The sequence below is a fragment of the Marmota monax genome, unplaced genomic scaffold (assembly GCF_021218885.2).
Source record: "Marmota monax isolate L192 unplaced genomic scaffold, Marmota_monax_Labrador192_F-V1.1 WCK01_AAM20220418_F8-fsc00074, whole genome shotgun sequence".
NCBI lineage: Eukaryota > Metazoa > Chordata > Mammalia > Rodentia > Sciuridae > Marmota > Marmota monax.
The window spans coordinates 2,046,520-2,066,842 of NW_026694232.1; the positions used below are offsets into that span (position 1 = coordinate 2,046,520).

Consider the following 20,323-nt stretch of genomic DNA (forward strand, 5'->3'; position numbering starts at 1 on the left):
ATTTGATATATATCCCATATCCTTAAAACAGTATATATTTTGTTTTTCAGTAAAAATGACTGACACTTTCTTAGCCTTTTCCAATAGTTATGTTTTCTAACTTTGTCTATTTTTATACTGCTCCTCCTAGGCAGAAAACTTTACAGTAATTCAATTTCCTTTCATCCATAGCTAAACAGACTTATATTACTGGATTCATACTTTTGTAGTATTATATGAATTCTTAGATTATAGATGGGAAGTTACAGAGACCTGGACTTAAAATACCTTCCTCGTTTACACTTTAATTATTCGTATGTATTGGTTCTTTCTGAACCAATTTTGTTTGCTTTTTTTCCCCTTCTATTTTTGCAGGGAGTGGGGGACCATGCACACAATGAAGAATGTAAAAAGGAGTAATCAGAAATGTAAATATCACTAAATGATTCATGTTTCTACCTGAGTAATCATTCCCCAAACTTATATAATTGATGGCACATCATATACATCTATTATCCATTTGGATTTTTCCCCACTCAGCCTGTTCTAATATCTAATAGTTTTGATTGCTATGATTCCATATTAAAACACATGGTATGAATTAAAAGGACTAAGAAAACCAAATTCATGATACTGATTTCCTTTGGAGAGAGATGTAAAGAAGATGGTAGAACTGCAGGTGGTTAAAAAAAGAAAAGATGCTATTTATATTATATTATCTTAAAAGAATAAATTTCACTTGTTAAGTTGTCAGCATAAAAGTTGTTGAACCTCTGGTGTGCTATCACATAGTAGGGTGAGTACAGGTAACAGTAATGTACTGTATATTTCAAAAAGCTAAAAGAAAGGATTTTGAAGTTTTTCACCACAAAGTATTAATAAATGTTTGAAGAGATAAACGTTTAGCTTGATTTAAACATTATGTGATGTATGGTAAGGAACATTACATGGGATTCTATAAATATGTGCAATTTTATGTTTTTATGTATCAGTTAAAATAAATTGAAAAATTATTATGCCTGGGAATACCTTCTTTATGCATTTTTGCATTATTTTTAATTTTCTAAGTTTTTTTTTTTTTTTTTTTGGAATTCCCTGCAGGGGAGCAGAGATACCTAATTGATTACGTTGCTCTTAAAGACAAGTTGTAATTCATGCTCTAAAAAGCCTAATTTATTCTCTGACCTTTGCACCACTACTGTCATGCTGGAACTCTTTTGCTTCCTCAAAGGCACCATGGTCTTCTTAATCCAGGGCCTTTATATGAACCATTTCTTCTGCTTAGAAGGTTTTTTGGAGGATAAGAATTTTGTATCCTATTTTATCATGTTAATAAGAGGGGAAAGAAATATAGCCACTTTGGAGGACAATTTATTGGAATGTTTGAAAATTAAATATTCACACATTTTCTGACACCAAATCTATCTCTATCAATCTTACAGAAACCTTCACACATATGCAAGTAGACACATGTACAAGGACAGTCATGGAAATGTTGACTATAGTAGCATAATTTGGACTTCACTATGTAAATTAGAGTATTAGAGTTATGAAAGAATGTCATGAATCTCAGAAAACTTATTTGAAATGACCTGGAAGAAGTCTTCACTGAGTTAAAAATAAATGCCAGAAGACTGAGGCAGGAGGATTGCAAATTCAAAACCACCCTCGGCAAAAGCAAGGTGCTAAGCAACTCAGTGAGACCCTGTCTCTAAATAAAATACAAAAGAGAGCTGGGGATGTGGCTTAGTGGTTGAGTGCCCCTGAGTTCAATCCCCGGTAAATACTCCCCCACCAAAAAATATGCCAGAGAATTATGTGCATGTTAAAATATGATTCAAGTAAAATAATAAGAAATAATTTTATATAGTTGTATAAAGATTTTTTTGTATTAACAGAATATAAATTTTAGGATACATTAAGATTGTCTTCAGATCATGTGGAGGACTCAAATGGCAGGTATGATCCAAATGGCTTTGGCTTTATTTATAAATAGAATAAATTTGTATATTTTACTTAGACAATTAAAAACTTAACAGAATTCCCTGCCCATCAAGGAGAAATTTAATTTTTATTCTCTGGATAGTTTCATCTTTAATATTCTGATTTTATATTATTTCATTTTTTAACCATGCCTTAAGGGCTACCATTCTATATCAGAACCTCTTTGTTGAATCATATGTGTATTGTATGGCAAATATATATACACATATGTAATTATAAGTGTACATTAATTTGGAATACTTGAAAGCAATGGAGACTTTAAAAGTCTCTGTAGTTTTATTTTGAAGTATATTCTAACTGAAAATATTCAGTAGAGAACTTAGGGATTTCAATCTCACCTTTAAATATCTTCTCTCTTTTTTAATTCTCATTATTAATTAAATTGTATACAAATGTAGTTGTCTTGTAAGCTGAAATAAGTATAAGTCTGATAAGATCACATTTATATGTCTTATTTACATTCTGTTTCCTAAAGGTGGGTTCACTGAATAACTGCATTTTTCCCCAATACTTTGTTATTTTCCACTAAACTTTTCTCACCTAAATTTTACATAAATTGGTAAATATATATGATTAACAAGAGACAAATTTGTAAGTTTACTTAGACTGTTTTTTTAAAAGTATGTGTTTCCACTGATGCCTAAACTATAGATTTAGACTACTGAGTGTTTATCTTGTGATATTAATTTGACATTAGTTAATGTTTTTAGAATTTCTTATTGCTATGGAGAACCATTCAACTTTAATATCCACAATTGATCTGGATAGGCTGTATTGATAAAATGTGAGTTCTCAGAAACCTAGCATCTCACTGGTATTTTCATTGAAACTTGAAATAATTTTGAAATCTTTGAGAAGTTCAAATAAATCCTGAATGCCTTCAAAAGTAGTTGATGTCTCCTTTTGTACTGAAAAATGAATCTGACTTTAGCATAATACACTCTAAAAATAGATACTTGCTTTCATATGATTTATTTTTTTCTTTGAAGCAACCTTGCAAATGTGTCACATTTTTAGTTCATTTTATACCAAAACTGTTATAAGAAAGTGAACACAGACTGTCCTACTATTTGTTTGATTTGTGTATCTCAGATCACACCACAGTTAGGCACATGACAGAAATTTTTATCCACCCTCCCACCCCTGCCAAACCTCAAAAGAATGAAAAGAAGAGATGGCGAGACAATGTGCACTATCAGAGGTATAAAGTAGAGATTGGGTTTTTCTTTTTTCTTTTCAGTTCTGTTGGACAGTATATGGATAGTATTTGTCAGTGAAATAATGTGGCTCATTTTTATTGTACCCGCTCTTCTGTGGAGCTCAAAGCACTTCATGGGTATCTCATTAATCCTAAAGGCTTTCTGTGGGCTAGGTATTTGGCAGCTTTTGTCCTCACTTTATAGACTAGGAAGCCGCAGTTTAAGGGATGTCATTGTGTAGACATTTGCAAAGTATTCAGAAAACAACCAATGGGGTTAAATGTAATGTGTGCGCTATGACCAAGCAATTAAAGTAAGAACTTAATGGGCAGAAGTGTTCCGCATGAAAAGGTGAGAGGGACTTTTTTTACTTTATTTATAGAAACGTTGCAGTAATTATTGTACAATGAAGCTAAATAGTAAATGCAATTATTTAAAATATTCTGACATTTCTTCACCTTCAGGATAGTTTTTCCATCACATTTGCTTCATTTTTAGGGTTTTTATTCTTCTGGTCATCCAGGATTGAATCTTAATTGATGATTCTCTTACTTCATTGCCAAGGTTCTCTTCAATGTGTTGCCAGGTCTTGACAATTTTCCTTTTCCAAGAGTTTTATATGGATCTTGTTATAGTTTGAATGTTTCCAAATGGCTCATGAGTTAAGGGCTTGGTCCTCAAAGTGGTGCCATTTGGAGATGGTAGAACCTAGCGAGAGGACTTTAGGTTGTTCAGTGTGAGCTTTTAATGAGAATTTTGGAACACTAGTCTCTTGCTTGTTTGCCATAAAGTAAACAATTTGCTGCTACTATACCATGATGCACTGCCTTGCCACAAGCCCAAATTCATGGGGAAAAAGCATCAGAGGACTAGAACATTCAAAACTGTAAGAAAAAATAAATGTTTTCTCTTTGTAAGTTAATTATATCAGGTAATTAGTTATAGTAACCAAAAGCAGCCTAACACAGATCATTACCTTTCTACTTTCAAAGACATCCTAGTTCATGGAGATTTTAGTTCTTATTGAGAAGCTGCATTATGTTCTAAATAGTATTGACATCACAACCAGAGTTTAAAAGAAATAACCATTGCTTATCAGACAAATGACTCTAGGCATCTCAAAATTTCTGAGCTTTATAGTTGTTTCTGAAAATGGAAATGGGAATAACTAGTGCAGTTTGAAAAGTTACATCATTATAAATAAAGTATGGAAATTAACTGAGCTCTGTGCCTGTTCTGAATGGTGTGTGTGTGTGTGTGTGTGTGTGTTTAATTTTATTTTGTTCCTTATTACAGTTCTGTTCTTTTGTGCATATCACTATCAGACCAATATTTCTAAATTCCACTTTTATGATATCAATTCTCTGCTTAAAACTCTATGATAAAGAGCACTTACTTAATATTCCCCACATTTCTTAATCTATCGTAAGAACTCATCATAGTAGGGACTCTACAATTTCTAGTCTTAATCTATAACATATTTCGTTGTCTCCAGTTTGGTGGCTTCTTGCCATTCCCATTTTGCCTCTTTATTTTCCTACATGGCTCATTTAATTGTGTTAATTCTTTGGCCTGGAGTCATCTCCCCTATATCAACTCATTTTCTTTATAGTTTGAAACATAGGGAAAATATTGTCAAAGCCAAGGTCATTCTATACCAGATGTAGCTAATGAGAAGAGGACTAGTAATTGTTTTTTTTTTTTTTAAGAGTTCTAGACACTTCTTTTCTATTTCCTGATGATGAGACAAGAAAAGTGTTTCTTGGAGTCAGGCTCTGATATGCTTGGTGACCACTGCTATTATACCTGCTCCTTAGAATTTTTCCCCCCTAGATCTTGGTCTTACTCTAGAATGCCTGGTAGGACTTTTTATTTTCCAGTTATTTAAGGTCCCACTCACTTTCTATTACTTCTAACATTCACAGTGTTGACTAGAGTGATGAAGAGACTTTTCAAAATGCACTAGTAATATAACACTACTGAGTTGTTATGAAGGAAGGTTAAATGAAGGAGCTGAAAAGAAAATTTAGACCAGAGTGAATAATCTTAATTCCTTTTTCAAGTTCCATTGTCATGGAAAAGCTTTTAAAAGACAATCATGCATGGTGCCTTTTGAAGTAACAAAGACTCCATTCCTATCCTGTAAGAACACCTTAGCCTATTAATGGGGCAATTGGGGGGATACTGACCACAGCCACTTCTCTCCCTGTGCCACACAGCCTTTCCCATGATTCCAAAGAAGACTTATTATTTAATTAAATAACCTTTCAATACATTAGGAAATATTATGTTAGTAAAAATTAAGGCAAAACATTACCTTAGACTTTTTTCCTTAATCTCTTTCTTTTCCTTTCTCTTTTTGTTTTGAATATGAATTTGAGTCCTATGTCATAAAATACTTCTAGGAAATGCACATCCAAAACAACCGGATAAATTGTATTCACCAAATTATAGCTCCTTTGCGTAAGAAAATTTTTCATATCCATGAATTCACAGGAATAATTAGTAAAAGAATATTGATGACTGAAAATATGTGTACAGGCACTTCTCAACAATCAATCTGTGGCTCAATAACAGGGGACATTTTTTTTTCCCATGGATTTCTTCCAAGTACATATTCCCTCAATGTATCCCATCAGTATAGAAAGTAAAAATTCTATTTGTGATTAATAATAAAACATAATCTTAATTATATTGTAATAAAAAATAATAAATCAGGACAGGAACCTATTAAAATCTTACATACTTCCCATTTTAAACAAAAGAGACATTTCTGTAATTATATCATGGCATTTGCTTCCAACTTAGCTGTATTTTACAGAAAGCCTCTTTCAATGTTAAGGTAAGAAAGCTTTTTTCTAAAATTGATGTCAAGAATACCTTACCATGGGCTGGGGTTGTGGCTCAGTGGCAGAGTGCTTGTCTTACACATGTGAGGCACTGGGTTCGATCCTCAGCACCATATAAAAATAAGAAAAGAAAATGTATGACTAAAATAACTATTAAAAACCAGACAAAACAAGAATATCTTACTATGATGAGCTTAAGAATCCAAAAGAAGTGAAAAACTTTCCCAGAGTCATTTCTCTCTTAGAGACACAAAAAAGGCCAGATAAAAACAGGAAATATCCAAGTAACCATGAAGCTTTAAAAGATATTTTATACTTGATATAGTGCATTTATTCTGACAATATCAGGGAAACAAGGGTTAATAATTTCCCACTTTTGTTATTAGTAAATATCTAAAAACTCTATGAACATAGAAATAAAGTACTGTTCTTCTGCCTATTCATATAATCAGCCTCATAAAATAAAGTGTTTTCATTACAATCTGGTATGAAGAATTTTATTGTAAATTAATGGCTGCATACTTTCACAACAATAACAACAACAAAATAATCAAAACACATCCACATATTTATTTGCTCTCTTTTAAAAAATGCAAAGTGTACTTTTTCTGAAAATGTAGACTTTGCAAATCATTCCAATGTTTATACCCTTCAAGTTTGAGAAGAGAAGCTTCTTGAGGTAATGCCTCTAAGGAGTATTACTTTACGGATGGTGCAAGTAATGTGCAGATGGCCAGTTATTCCAGTTATGAATCTAGACTACCCTCCTGGAAGTAAAGAACAAAATAGATCATTTATCTGTCCCTCAGTTTGTTTGTCTTAAGATATAGTTTATGGTTGTTTCTAAAATTTCATGTATTGGAAATGAATACTCTTGGAGTAGACAAAGGTTGAGTGCAGAATTTTTTAGATTTGCATAGAGTGGGGAAGTCAGTCCTCATATATCCATATATTCCTCTGAAACAGAATTAAAAATGCATTTGTCAATATCTGAATATTGCTACTGTCATTCTAACTCTACCATTTTGCATAAAAGGCAAGAATATAATATGAATTCAGTGGGATAAAATCCTCCACTAAAAAAAGTATCAGACCAAAAAAATGTGTTAACAGAAGATGTTAATGATGGCCATCATCTTTTGAAAACACAGGATTGGGCTTTGTCTCTGGGGTATTTATATCAATGTGTTTTAAGACATTGGTAGACAGAAGGTATGCATGAAAATATCTTCTTATGATAACTTCCAATACTGATCAATTCCAATATAGCTCACACCACATGTCAATTGGTATAAACACTACTATGCTTATGCCATGCATATTGGCCTCATTCCAGCATTACATCTTGCTAAGCTGCACATTAATCAAAACTTCTTAACGTGCAAATAAAAAATTTTCTTTAATTGAATGTTTATCAAGTTTAAACAAATTCTGACTATATAGCCACAATTTTGCATGTATTTAAATATATTTGTTAGAGGGAGAAAGGGAGACAATGATGGTAATTTATATATTATGATTCTTTGCCCCATATAATTTCACTTTACCAATATAAATCTTTTTTTGGCTTTTTCTTTTTTGGTACCAGGAATTTGACCCAGGGTGTTGAACCACTGAGCCACATCCCCAACTCTTTTTTATATTTTATTTAGAGATAGGACCTCACTGAGTTGCTTAGAGCCTTGCTAAGTTGCTGAGGTTGGCTTTGAACTCACGACCCTCCTACCTCAACCTCCTTAGCCACTGGGATTAGAGGTATGAGCCACTACGTCCAGCTAAATCTTGGGTTTATGTCTACATATAAAAGAAAATAATTTTTAATCATGGGGAAAATTATATAACTCCTTTTGGACCTGTGTCATATTATGACCAATCCCTATAAATGAGCTAGTTAGAAATAAAGAGCCCCAGTTAATATTAAAAAGAGTTTTCTGTGTGCTGCTTTTCTAAAATAAAAGTTTATGATCTTCTAATATCACAATAAGCAGTCATTTTGCTTTACAAATGAGTATGTTACTTTCTACTCCCTTTGGTGTAGATGTAAATACAATTGTTTTTATGATGCTTAAGTTAAGCATTAAAATATTGTGATATTTACAATATCACAGGATGCTTTTGTTTAAGAGTGGCACAGTGAAGAAAAGCATGCAGCCATCTGTGTCTTCACTTTTATGATTCCATATTTTATGAGTCATGGGTTTTAGTCTCAAGATGAGACAGAACAAAACTGCTCATTTGAACTTTGCTATACTCATCCATTCAAAAATTGTTCACTGAGCGCCCACATTTTACTCAGCACCATGATCAGCCTGGGGAATACAGTGGTAAATGAGCCCTGAGGAGCTTATGCTATGAGGGTGAGTAGAAACCTTTTGAAAAGGAATTAGAGGAGACAGTAAGTTTAATAAATGTGTAAGCAAAGGCTTGTGTGGGAGCACATAAGAAGGAAAAAGCTTCTTAGGATGTCTGACAACTCAGACTTGGGCAAATTGTTGTCTCTGAGCCTTTGGTCCTAAAATTTACATTGGTTAGATAAAAAGGCAGTAAATATATTGTGAAATTAAAGAAAAATTAATTATGGAAATAAAGATTAGTAAGAAAAGCCCTTTATGGTGAAGAAAACCATACACACACACACACACACACACACACACACACATTCAGAGAAGAAGGCATAGCACAAAATATTTTTTGAGTGTTTTCATTTTTAATAATAACCTAATAACACAGTGTTGGCTTTGACTAGCTTGAGGGAAGATGGAGGTATTCATAAGCAGTGGGTTATAAGATACTAAAAAAAAATAAAGGATCAATATCTTCATAAGGACAGCAAAATGACCAGCCATTGTAATGTGCTGGTCATTTCAGAAAACTTACTAAAAAAACACAAACCTGTAAATTTAATGGGCTCAAATAAAACAAAACAAAACAAACAAAAACCAAACATTTGTGCCAGTTATTTAATGGTCTGATGTCTGTCAAAGTGGCAGTCCTCTGAAGACAGTAAAATCATATATTCTGGGATAACAACACTAATGCCAACTTTCTCATTTGATTATTTGGGTCTTATACATAAAAGCAGAATGAAATATGCCTTAAAATCTTTGCTTTCTCAGCTTTCTGATATTTTGGTTTGCTTGTAAGTGGGCAGTATTTTTACTTTTAGCTTGTCAATCTTTTATGGTATTAAATTACAATATCTAAAAGTAAGAAAGGAAATTTCTAATCAGTCAGCTATTATAATATTTATTCATGAATGAAATAATGAGTTATAAATGTGATTTTGATGTTTAAATTACCAAATTCAACTTTAAAGAAAAGACAAAAAACGAAACAAAAATGCTCTCAATCCTTTTTCAACTTATATAAACAGAGCTTATGAACAGACTTGTTACACATTTTGAAACAGATCAAAAGAACTGTTGATCTGAGATTTACAGATGTAGTCAAAGGTTCTGCAACTTTTAACTCTAGAAAATGGGAGGAAACACAGTGTTCATCCATTTGTTCTGCTTTTTATATTTTTGTTGATGTGAAAATTATGAATTGTGAATTGTGCTGTGGAAAAGTATACACTGATTTGGGCTAGTATTTATCTAATGTTCATATGAATCACCCAGGGATCTTGTTAGAGGAAGGATTTTCATTCTTAAAGTCTGGGGTGGGACCTGAGATTTTGAAAATGTACTAGGGTCCAGGTCATATGGTCATTCTTTGTTGGAGGGCTACCATTGAATGGAAAGTATCTATACTTCACTGAGTAGCAAAAATGTTACACATACACATGAGGAGGGGTGGGGATATCAAGTGCAGAGGGTTGAGTCATGCTCCTAAAGTCAGAAGCTCTGCTATTCTTCTAACTGTGGTACATTGTCATCACCCATCCACACAAGGCCCCTCTTTTACTGAACCAGCATCTTCTTTACCTTAGAACCTCTTAGCATCTCAATCTTGAGGTCCCCAATGTCTGAGATTTCTGCTTGTATAATTGGCACTGGTTGCATACACTGACTTTTTAATTGGGGTTTAAAAGTATTTCATTTTGTCTCTCTCACACAGGCGCACACGCACACACACTGGTGCTGGTGTTCATGTTTTTCTTCCCTCTCTTCCTTTTTTCCTTTATTTCTCCTGAACTGGGGCTTGAATCCAGGGCCTCATGCATGCTGGGAAAGCACTCTACCATGAGCTTTGTTCTGGCCCTCTCTTTCCCCCATTTTTTTTTTTATTATTATTTTGAGACACAGGGTCTTGCTAAGTTACTGAGGCTGGCCTGGAACTTGGTGATCCTCTTGCCTCTGGAGTAGCTAAGGTTATAGGCATGTGCTGCCACACTGGGCTCATGTTTTCATTATACCTAACCAGATGTGATTGAAGTGAGTGGATATCAACAGTATGAAAAGAATAAGGTGAAACCTATTAAATATGTACAGATATATAATATTTACTTATTTTAACCTTATTTCTTCTAAATGTCACTCACTATAATTCAGACTCTGGATGTCTGAGCTAATAGTGTGCTTTATTTCAGTAAGTCAGCAAAATGAAGACCGTTTGGGGTCACCTTGGTAGTTCAGGAACAGTAGATGGGGTGACAATATAACCATAGTGAAATCAATTATTTGTAAATTTCTAACTGTGAGTCAGTGATGGAGTTGGACTTAAATTCTGTATATTCAAATTCTTCATTATACTGTATGTGTGTGGTTGAATATTTGTGTGTATGTGTGAGATTGAATTATTGATGGAATGGATACATTTGGATCTTTAGATTACAAAGAATGCATAGAGACTTAGATACCTATTAAAATAAAAATTGATGTCATCAGTACGGAACATAAACAATGCACAGAACATGACACAAATGCTGGCATCTAAAAGCTAGAGAGCTAAAATGTAATATTACAGTTTTTCTATATAGTACTTTTAGTATCACAGAACATACTCTACTTAATTTTCATATCACATTTAATGTTCATAAATGTGTTTTAAAATATAACTGAATAAAAATGTGATATGTGTTTAGTTTTACTCAAAGTATTTTAATAAAATGTAAGAAAATGAAATTCTCTCAGCTTTTCTTCAATAGTAGGGTTTTTGAAAAAAGCAACTTTTGTCTATAATTTAATCTTAGTGTCTTGTTAAGTTCTGCTTTTAGTATCTGCTCTCAGAAGTGAACTGTTTGTCAAATTTCCATTAAGGTGAAGGTGAAAAATTAATGAACCACTTACTTCAGGAATTTCAAAACTAATGCAAGTCTATTAGTCATGCAGCACAAAAAAAATCAAAGATTTGGGGATGTGCAATTATGGCTTAGGTTTCACTCATATTTAACTTTTAAATATTTTGTTTTATATGCTTAGTAGAGCAATCTGGTGAAAAATGGAATAGAGATATTGATTTTTTAGTAGCAGATAAATATATCTCAAAGATGATTTTATTTATTGAAAAACTATTCATCTATAACAGGTAATGTTAGAACAAGGTTAATCATTGGGTTGATGGGGATAGATGGATTTGGAAAGTCTATTTGATGTGACTGCTGGGAGAAGGGAACAGTCAGCTCTGGAGAAGTCATAAGTACATAGCAAGTAGAGAAGTATAAATTGGTCTTCAGTTGGGCTCCTGCTCAATATTTTAGACATTCAGAAAAATCAGTAAAATAAGCATTTATTTTTCATATAATTGTGATTATTTCTATTTCACTAATTATTGACCTACTGATGTGTTTCTGACAATGTGCTAGGTGCTTTGTTTCATATAATGATATGGATGAATTGTTTTTTTTCCTCCAAGAAAATTAGAATTTAGTGAAAAAAAAAAAGATGAAGTGTTTCTTGTATAGCAATAATGATAATTGAAAAAGGCAAGTATTGCCAAAAAGGTGCAGGTGTATCACACAGAACCGAAGGAATTAGTAAAAACTTCACGTGGAAGGTGACTTTTGAGTTGGGCTTTGAAGGAAGCACTGTGCACTTAAGATTTGTGTAGTGGGTGAGAAGAACAAGTAAAGTGAAAGGAAATGCTTAAGTAAAAATATGAAGATAAAATCACAGGACATGTAGGGGATAGATCAAGCTTTAACGGAAGACATATGAGGAAGAATGACAGGAAATAATACTGGAAAGATAAAGATTAATATTGCAAAGGACCTTGAATGACAAGCTAAAATTAAGTATTTGAACTGGTAAAGCATACAGAAACTTAAGAAATTTTATTTTGTATGGGAAACCTGTTAGGATCCAACATCCATAAAAATTTCTAAATAACTGATACACATAAATACCATTTCACTGTCCTATGTATAATAGAAATTGGTAAAAGTGATGGCAGTTTGTGTGCAGGGGTTGGTTACTTTGCCTGTCAGCACCCTCTTTGAGGTGTGTGGATCCTCTTCACTTTGTCCCAGCAGGTTCTGTGACCACTGTCGTCTTCTAAGTAGACCATTCATGGCCTGCTTGCTGAGCATGAGACCTGTGCGGTCTCTCAGAGCCCCCGCTCAGGAGGGCCTCACATTTGTTTCAGTGTTTTGCTACAGCCATATTGAATTTCTTCATATTTTTGCAATGGGCCATCCCACATTGTCATTTTGCTCGTGGCCCTGCAAATTATATAGCCAGTCATGGAAGTATGACATGAAAATGGCCAGGGAGCCGTGAACTACACTACGGTCCAAACGCACTGTCATATATCCACAGAAAAGAGTTACTAAATTACAAGACTAGAGCTGTGCTTATATAACAAAACTGATTCTAAGCTTAAATCTTTATTATTGTTTTCTTCAATGCCATGACTTCTAAGGCTGCCACAGGCCTAAGCTAAATATCATTTTTTTAGCCTCGTGGTTTTCCAGATAATAAATTAAGGAAACACTTTTGAAACATATTTTCTCATTTATGCTCTGCCTCCTGGAGCCTGCCTGCCAGCATCATTGGGCTCTGCATCCCCTGCAGTCCTGTCAAATTAAATTCTGGGAAAACTTTCAGCAATTATTTTCCTTAATAAAAGTTTTGAAAAATATAAGACTGTGTTCGAAAACATTATTGGCTGCCTCACAGAGTCATTCCATTGTGTATTTCTTTTTCTGACTCTGTAAAAATATTTCAGTTGATTATTTTTTAAATGTTTGCTTAAGAACCATTTAGTTTTTTTCTCTTTTTACTAAGTATTTGTGTAGTTTTCTTCATTTTGCATTACCACAGCTGTTTTCTCTCTTTTTTTTATTTTAGTTTTTTTTTCAAACTTATAAATGAATGTAGTTTATTTAGTCAAATATTTTCATGAGGCTTGATTTATAAAAATGCCACCTTCCCCTACCCTTTCCTGTGTCTCCTATCCTTTAATTGTCTCCCCAGGGAAAACACTTAATTGCTTTTAATACCTTTTGTCACCTATTTTTTTTATATTTACCTCCTATCTTTCAACATGTTTGGGTTATCTCATCATTTTTAAGTATTTTCCATTATATTGACTTACCACTCAGAAAAACATGGCTTTACCTTTCATAAGACTCCACATGCATGACCTTGGACTTTGGCCCCTCCCCCATTTATCCTAAAAATATCACTTTTTGCTTTTAAGTCAATAATCATCATTTATATTATGATTATATAAATATCACCCATATTGTACCATTACCTACCTTCTAACACAAGTTCTGGTCCCTTTACAGCTAATAGTTGTATCTCTTTATATTTCTTATTTTTCTACATGTCTAGGAACTCTTCAAATCCTAATTCTGATCTGACAGTAAATATTCTCTGGATACATTAGCTCTCATCTGTATTCCCATTTATTTTGTCTTCCTGGAGACCTCTGTCCAGAGACTTCTGGCCTCCTCCTTTCATCCTCACTGGGCTGATTCAGTGGCATCCCTCTTACTGTACAGTATTCATAGTGGAAGCTCACACTTAAAAATAGCAAAACTAAGTTGATTTGAAGTTTTTGTATAGGGGTGGAATTTATTGAGTAATGATTTCCAATGCAGGATGTCTTGAGAGAGTTACTTTTGGCTAGACCTCCAGATTTTCATTATTTTTAGATATTTTTGGTTGAGCTGGACTTATTTGCTACTAGACAATCTTCTATTGACCTACCTGGATGGAAGGAATTGGGTGTCAGGAAGGTAAAATATCGGAAGGGTCTCAGCAATAATATCAACATCCTGTTTTCAGTATCACTTACGTCACTGTATCTGGTGTCTCCAGACTCAGAGTTTCTATTTTCTGTTAGAATGAGGGAGGAATAGGAACCTGCATTGACTGGGTGTGCAAGAAGCTCAGTAGGACAGATTCCTTCTCAATTAGAATCTATTCCAATCCTCTGAATCCAGCCACCTTCATGCCTGCCGCAGTAGGGAGCTGTTTTTGCCAATCCCTAAGCCTTTCTGAGTTCTGCGGTTATAACTGTGCTGCTTCTCGCTTCTCACTGCAGGCTGAGATTTTGGTCTCCTCAGGGCTGTTATGTCAGCTGACACTTACTCATCTGCTTTCCAACTTCTAAAATTGTATTACTATCTATTCTCCCTGCCCCAGTGGATTTACTCTTTTTCATTCCTTTGTTGTCATTTTAATGGAGTTTTATGGGACAATGGAGGTAAGTGTATGTGTATAATCTGCCATCTTTAATAGGATACATAATTGTAATTGGACTAGATTCTTATGAAGTATCTCAAATCATTTTTAATAAGTAGACACAGTGTAACTAAGGAGTAAATAAACAAATGAACAAATATAAACTTATTGCTCGTGATTTACATACTTATTACAAAGAACTTCTCCTTGATTATTTTTAATATCTGTTTACTAAGGACAATGTTCCTTCCTCTTCTGAATACAGATGGAAGCTTCAGACAAAGCCAGTCAAACCTCACCTCCCTGTTGGTGCAGCCCATTTCTGCATCCCTTGTGGCAAAACTGATCTCTTCTCCAACAACTAGAAGCAAAAGCAACATCTGTAGCCCTCTCGAGCTTCCAAACAATGGTAAAGTATTTAATATCCTTCTGTGTGTCTTGTCATTTTTGAAAGAACTATGATCATTAAAAAAAAGTCTCTTTAATTGACATGTTCAGGATTCTTCTGTCCAAAACATTGACTTTTGATGAAGGGGACATTTATCTGCTCTGTGCTCTATAGAGACATTTTTAGAAAGTAATTTTGGTAAACACTGAGAGTGGACCAAACTCAGAGGTTAAAAAAAAAGAAAAGCATTTTGAACTGCTACAAAGAAAAGTAGCTTTACAAAATAAAGCATTTTGTACATGCGTGAAAATCTGCTTAACATTGCTTCCCCATTTCTGCTTCAGCAGTCTCACTGCCTGCCAAGATTCAGTGGATAGCAGGCAGCTATCTGGGGTATGAAGTCTTTTAGTATAAAGCATTAAAGCCTAATTCCTGCAATTGACTAAAAAATCCCTCTGTCTATACGCATCATCGCCCTAGAGATGCTTCTGGTACAGCAGTGCTGTTTGTCAGGCCTTGTTGGGCCACACAGGATCAAACCAGAGTAGTTAAGCTACCTATGGTAGGATGAAAGCCAGGGGCTCTATCTTGTTTCTGCCTCCAACTTCAGCATTAGAGTTCAAAGAAGAGATTCTCTTTACATATTGTCAGGTTTGTCTCTAGTTGCTGTTAACTATTACTTAAGAGCTGGCGTTTTATTTTATTTATTTTTTTGTTGTGTGTGTGTGTATGTGTTCACCTCTGCAAGCGCAGCTGGCTGTGTTTTAGCTCACCTGGTTTTCTCTCAATAACAAAAGCATTAAAAATGTTTTGAAGAAGCTTTTTGAAAAAATCTGAATATATTCAGGATGGCTTTCTGTTAGAGGCATATACTTTTCAACATTCTATAGACCAAGAACCTCCTCAACTCCTTATTAATTGAGCAAAGTAGACAATAATAATAATAATGACAACAATAATAAGCCTATGCCCTCAAAGGAGTTCTCTAGGAAGGTTTATGTTTTGTTTTGATTTTTTTGTCTGTCATCTATTGAGAGCTGCAGAAACTGATCACATGCTTTGTTAAAATCTGTGAGCAACAACACAATAATAGTTAAGTCATAAAAAAAGATCTGAACTTGTAAAGAACTAGATTTAGGCTCTGACTTCATTAGTTAAGTCATTACAGATTTGAACTCCCAATGCATTCCAGTCACTGTATTCAATTCCTGCATTAGTACCGTAACTGGCCCTATCTCACCTCCCAACTAGAAGTACTTCTTTCATTTACAGAAGGTAGCAAACCCTCTGTCATTCCACGTTGTAGTGAAAATAAAATTATGATATGTTGTGGGCCAGGCATGGGCTGTGTATGTGAACTATGAACATCTGAGCATATGGGAGGACTGGCCTGATGTTGAGTGCTCTTTGGGCCGTGCAACACACGTGTGTACTTTTCTCCCTCTCTGCCTGTGTTCCCACACAGCACCTGAGATGGGTGTGACTTGTGAAGATGTTAATCAATCTACTGACATCACTAAGCTAGACTCAAGCCCCTGAAACCTGACCCTTTGCCTTATTTGGAAAGAACATTCTATTGAACCTCCCTCTGTGTCCCCTGCTATAAAAATAAAGATTTCAGGTGACTGGCTCTCTTTCCAGTGGACCCCTAAGATCGAGAACTCTCACTGGACCCAGAGAAAAAGGTATTTTCTTTATCTTTGTGTGATTATTTTGTGCCAATCCAAATTCACCTGGAGAGACCCTGAATGATTTAGTTGCATGTCATGGCAATGATATGTGCCCCACTAATTTTGTGTGCTATAAAATGTTAGGAGAATTAGGAAATCTTTTCCTTATTGAGTAAACATGTTAATTTCCTTCTCATTTGCAAATAATGTCTTAGCAAAACAAAATGATACTGTTTCTGTATATATCTATAATAAATTAACAACACGTACGATGCTGATAAACAAAGTTGAGATATATGCTAAAACCTGCTTACAAATCCAGTGTTAAAGATGTAATGAGATAGGCCTGATTTCTATGAAATTAGGCCACATCAACCTTTTTTATGGATCTATAGTAATTATTATTGTTTTTTAGAAAAATCCAGACATATATTTCAATCATAGAAAGAAATTTAATATTATACTGAAGCTTCATTTTTTAAAATAGAGAATTTTGCTTATATTTCCCAAATATTGATTAAGCAGTCTGAGTAAGAGATTAAACATAAACTAATCTTAAATATAGTGTAATGACCTCCTTTACCCTGATGTTTTGGACAATAACACTCATCACATATCCAATATTATTAATGTTTAAGTTTTCTGATAATTGCCTATAAGACACACTGAGGTGATGGACTTTTAAGCAACTAGAACTATGCTTATTGTTTATGAATTAAAAAATAATGTTGGACATCTTTTTTGTATTTGTTTGAATCAGTTATAATTGCCAGTAAAATGCATTTTGACACATTACACATAAATTAGTATAACTTCTCATTTGTTAAATTCTCTACATATATCCCTGAACTTTAGGGTAAGAAAATCTTCACTACTCAGGTTCAGCTATAGTACATTAAAAATAAATGTGCAAATCAACTATTTATCATACTTATTTAACTATCTATATCAAATCAGAATTTTATAAACTGCAGTCAAAAATGTAGTAGAATTTTTGACCTTTTTCTTAACACTTTAAGTGATATGTTATGAGTAGGTTTGGTAGAACTCCAGACTCTGGGAATAGATCCTAACTGGCTCAAGCCCATTGGCTTATCACATTAATGATACTGTGACAATCGAACCATGATCCAATCTGGCAAAACAAGACCAAAATGTGATTTTTGAACTTTGAGCAATGACTCATTTTATACTAAAAGTGAACAAGAAAGCATATACCTTTGGTATATCTTGGAACCATGAGAGTGCATTTTACTCCAAAATGGAGTCAACAGGAAGGAGTGGGGAGGGGCAGGGGATAGGGCAGAGAGAGACTCTTGTCCACAGCATTTGATCCCTAAATAAAGACTTCTCTGAAGCCAAATCCATTGAACTGTCCATTTATGTTTTCTTTTCAGTTATTTGCAATGGAAGACTGATTCAGACAGTAAAACTTAAAGAATTAAATGTTTGTATTCATGAAATATGCTCAGCACAGAAGACAGTGGGCATTCCTATAGAAGGCCCTGACAGAACAAAACAGTTTTAGGAGAAATGGAAAAAGAATCAGGAAAAATATTTTTGACTAAATAAATATAAATATTTTCATTGATTAGATAATTGGATGCTGACTCCATTTTCTTTCCCCTTATCTTCCTTTTAGTAGCTCACACTTATTGGATCTAACATATTGTCCATCTTTGTTCTTGAAACTCAATCAGAACATGAAAATGTGAAATATCAATCTGAGCTCATGGCTAAAATCCATGAATATAATAGGAAAAATGAGATGAAAAAATGTAAAACAGATAATATAACTTGAGGAAAATATAAATGAATCAAGTTAAAAATAGTATTTATATATATTTAATTAATTCATTATTTTCATAAAGAATGCCCATTTATCAGTGATGGCAAGTTTTTACAGAAGTAAATTTGGAGCATATCTCTTCAAATGGAAATGTATATATGTATATGTGTGTGTATGTATATATATATATATATATATATATATATATATATATATATATATATATATATATATTCTTATTCACTACTTGATATATTCTTTGGTGAAGATACCAATATAACATTGAATTGATAATTTCATATTAATCTTTACCTATTTCAAATGTACTTTAAATATTTATCTTTTTTAATTTGTTGCCAGCTATTTGAAAAAAATTATTAGCAACTTTTGAGCAGAGATTTAAAAACATGTATTGAACATATATACTATTACAAATTGTGGTTATACAGAAATTATTGGCAAATCATTCATTTTAACATTTAAAAGAGTTATTAACAAGAAATGTTAGAACACTTGCTAGTACCTGGCATTATTTTTGTTACATATGAAACTAATCAATCTGTTTAAAGTACATGTGATAAAATCCAGGAGTAATTATGCTATTCTGGTTAGAGAATGTCTTGGGATTATGTATTTGTTTCTATATAATTATCTATCTATCTATCCATCTATCTATCTATCTATCCACCCTTCTATCAATCCATATATCATTGTATATCTATAATATATCTCAGTAGACAGGGAGTAGTATGGATTTGATTATGATGTGCTCTCATCTAATTTCCAATATAGTAAGTGGTTAGCCTTGTTGAGCACAGCAAAACAGAAGAAAAAACTTATTTATTTATTTAGTAGACTTAAAAAAGTAGGAAAATGCAAATTTGTTCTAGAAGAGTTTTGGTTGCGTAGTCAGCTTTCTTTACTATAATAAAAATACCCGAGGCAACAATTTAAAAGGAGAAAAGGTTTATTTTGACTCATAGTTTTGAGGTTTCAGTCTACAGTCATTTGACTGCATTGTTTTGAGGCATGTGATGAGGCAGTGCATCATGATAGAGTGTGTGTGGAAGAGGAAACTGAGAGAAGAAGAGGAAAAACAAGGTACCAATAACCTCTTCAGTGTCATAACTTTCTTCCACTAGGTCCCACCTCCTAAAAATTCCACCATCTCCCCAATAGCAGCACATGCTGGTGACCAAGCATTAAATCCATGGGCCTTTAAAGAACATGTATCCAAGTGATATCAGTGGGCTTTAATAACTTCCATCCATCAATAGATAAGAAAATACTTGGAAGAAAATGGGGAATCTTAATTTGTGCAGACAACTTCTATATAGCATACATACAGATATGGTAGCTTCTGCTTATCTAAAAAAAATCAATGTGCTAGATCACTCTAGAAAGGTTGATATATGTGGCGATATTGTGAACTAGTTGTTTAGTTACTAAACTCTGCAATGGTGACACCCAATTTTATGGCTTTTCCAGCAAGCAATTACACAGTGAACCTAGGAGCCTGAGCTGGAAGCTGATAGAGTAATCCTTAGAACTAAAGATCAGCATTCCTGAGCTGCCAGTCTGACAGTCTGAGGAGCTTGGACAAAAGAAAAAATAGCTTCAGAATTGGCTTTGAAGGACTATTCATCAAGGATCTTCAACAGAGTGAGCATAGGTGGGAAACCTATTGTCCAAAGTCCAGGATAAGTAGAGTCAGTCCTCTGTTTCCTGGGGAGTGCAGGCTGGGCTGACTGAGGGGGACAGAGCTGTCATTCACCCAGAACTTCTCAACTCTGCAAAGGTTTCTGGTTTTTTAACAGTTTGATTTTAGAAACGATTCAGTTCAGCTTTAATCCAGATAACTTGTTTATTTGC

At 33.8% G+C, this 20,323-nt stretch overlaps 1 protein-coding gene across 9 annotated transcripts in view; it reads left to right on the forward strand.

Annotated features, from left to right (window-relative positions):
• The window catches only part of Naaladl2 (N-acetylated alpha-linked acidic dipeptidase like 2), a 1,254,678-nt gene that overhangs the window by 892,597 nt on the left and 341,758 nt on the right, over nucleotides 1–20,323 (forward strand). For all 9 annotated transcript variants that reach the window (XM_058586183.1, XM_058586185.1, XM_058586184.1 and 6 more), the window contains one exon: nucleotides 14,870–15,013. In XM_058586183.1, coding sequence (XP_058442166.1) covers nucleotides 14,870–15,013 — 144 coding nt within the window. The remainder of the gene's footprint in view (nucleotides 1–14,869; nucleotides 15,014–20,323) is intronic.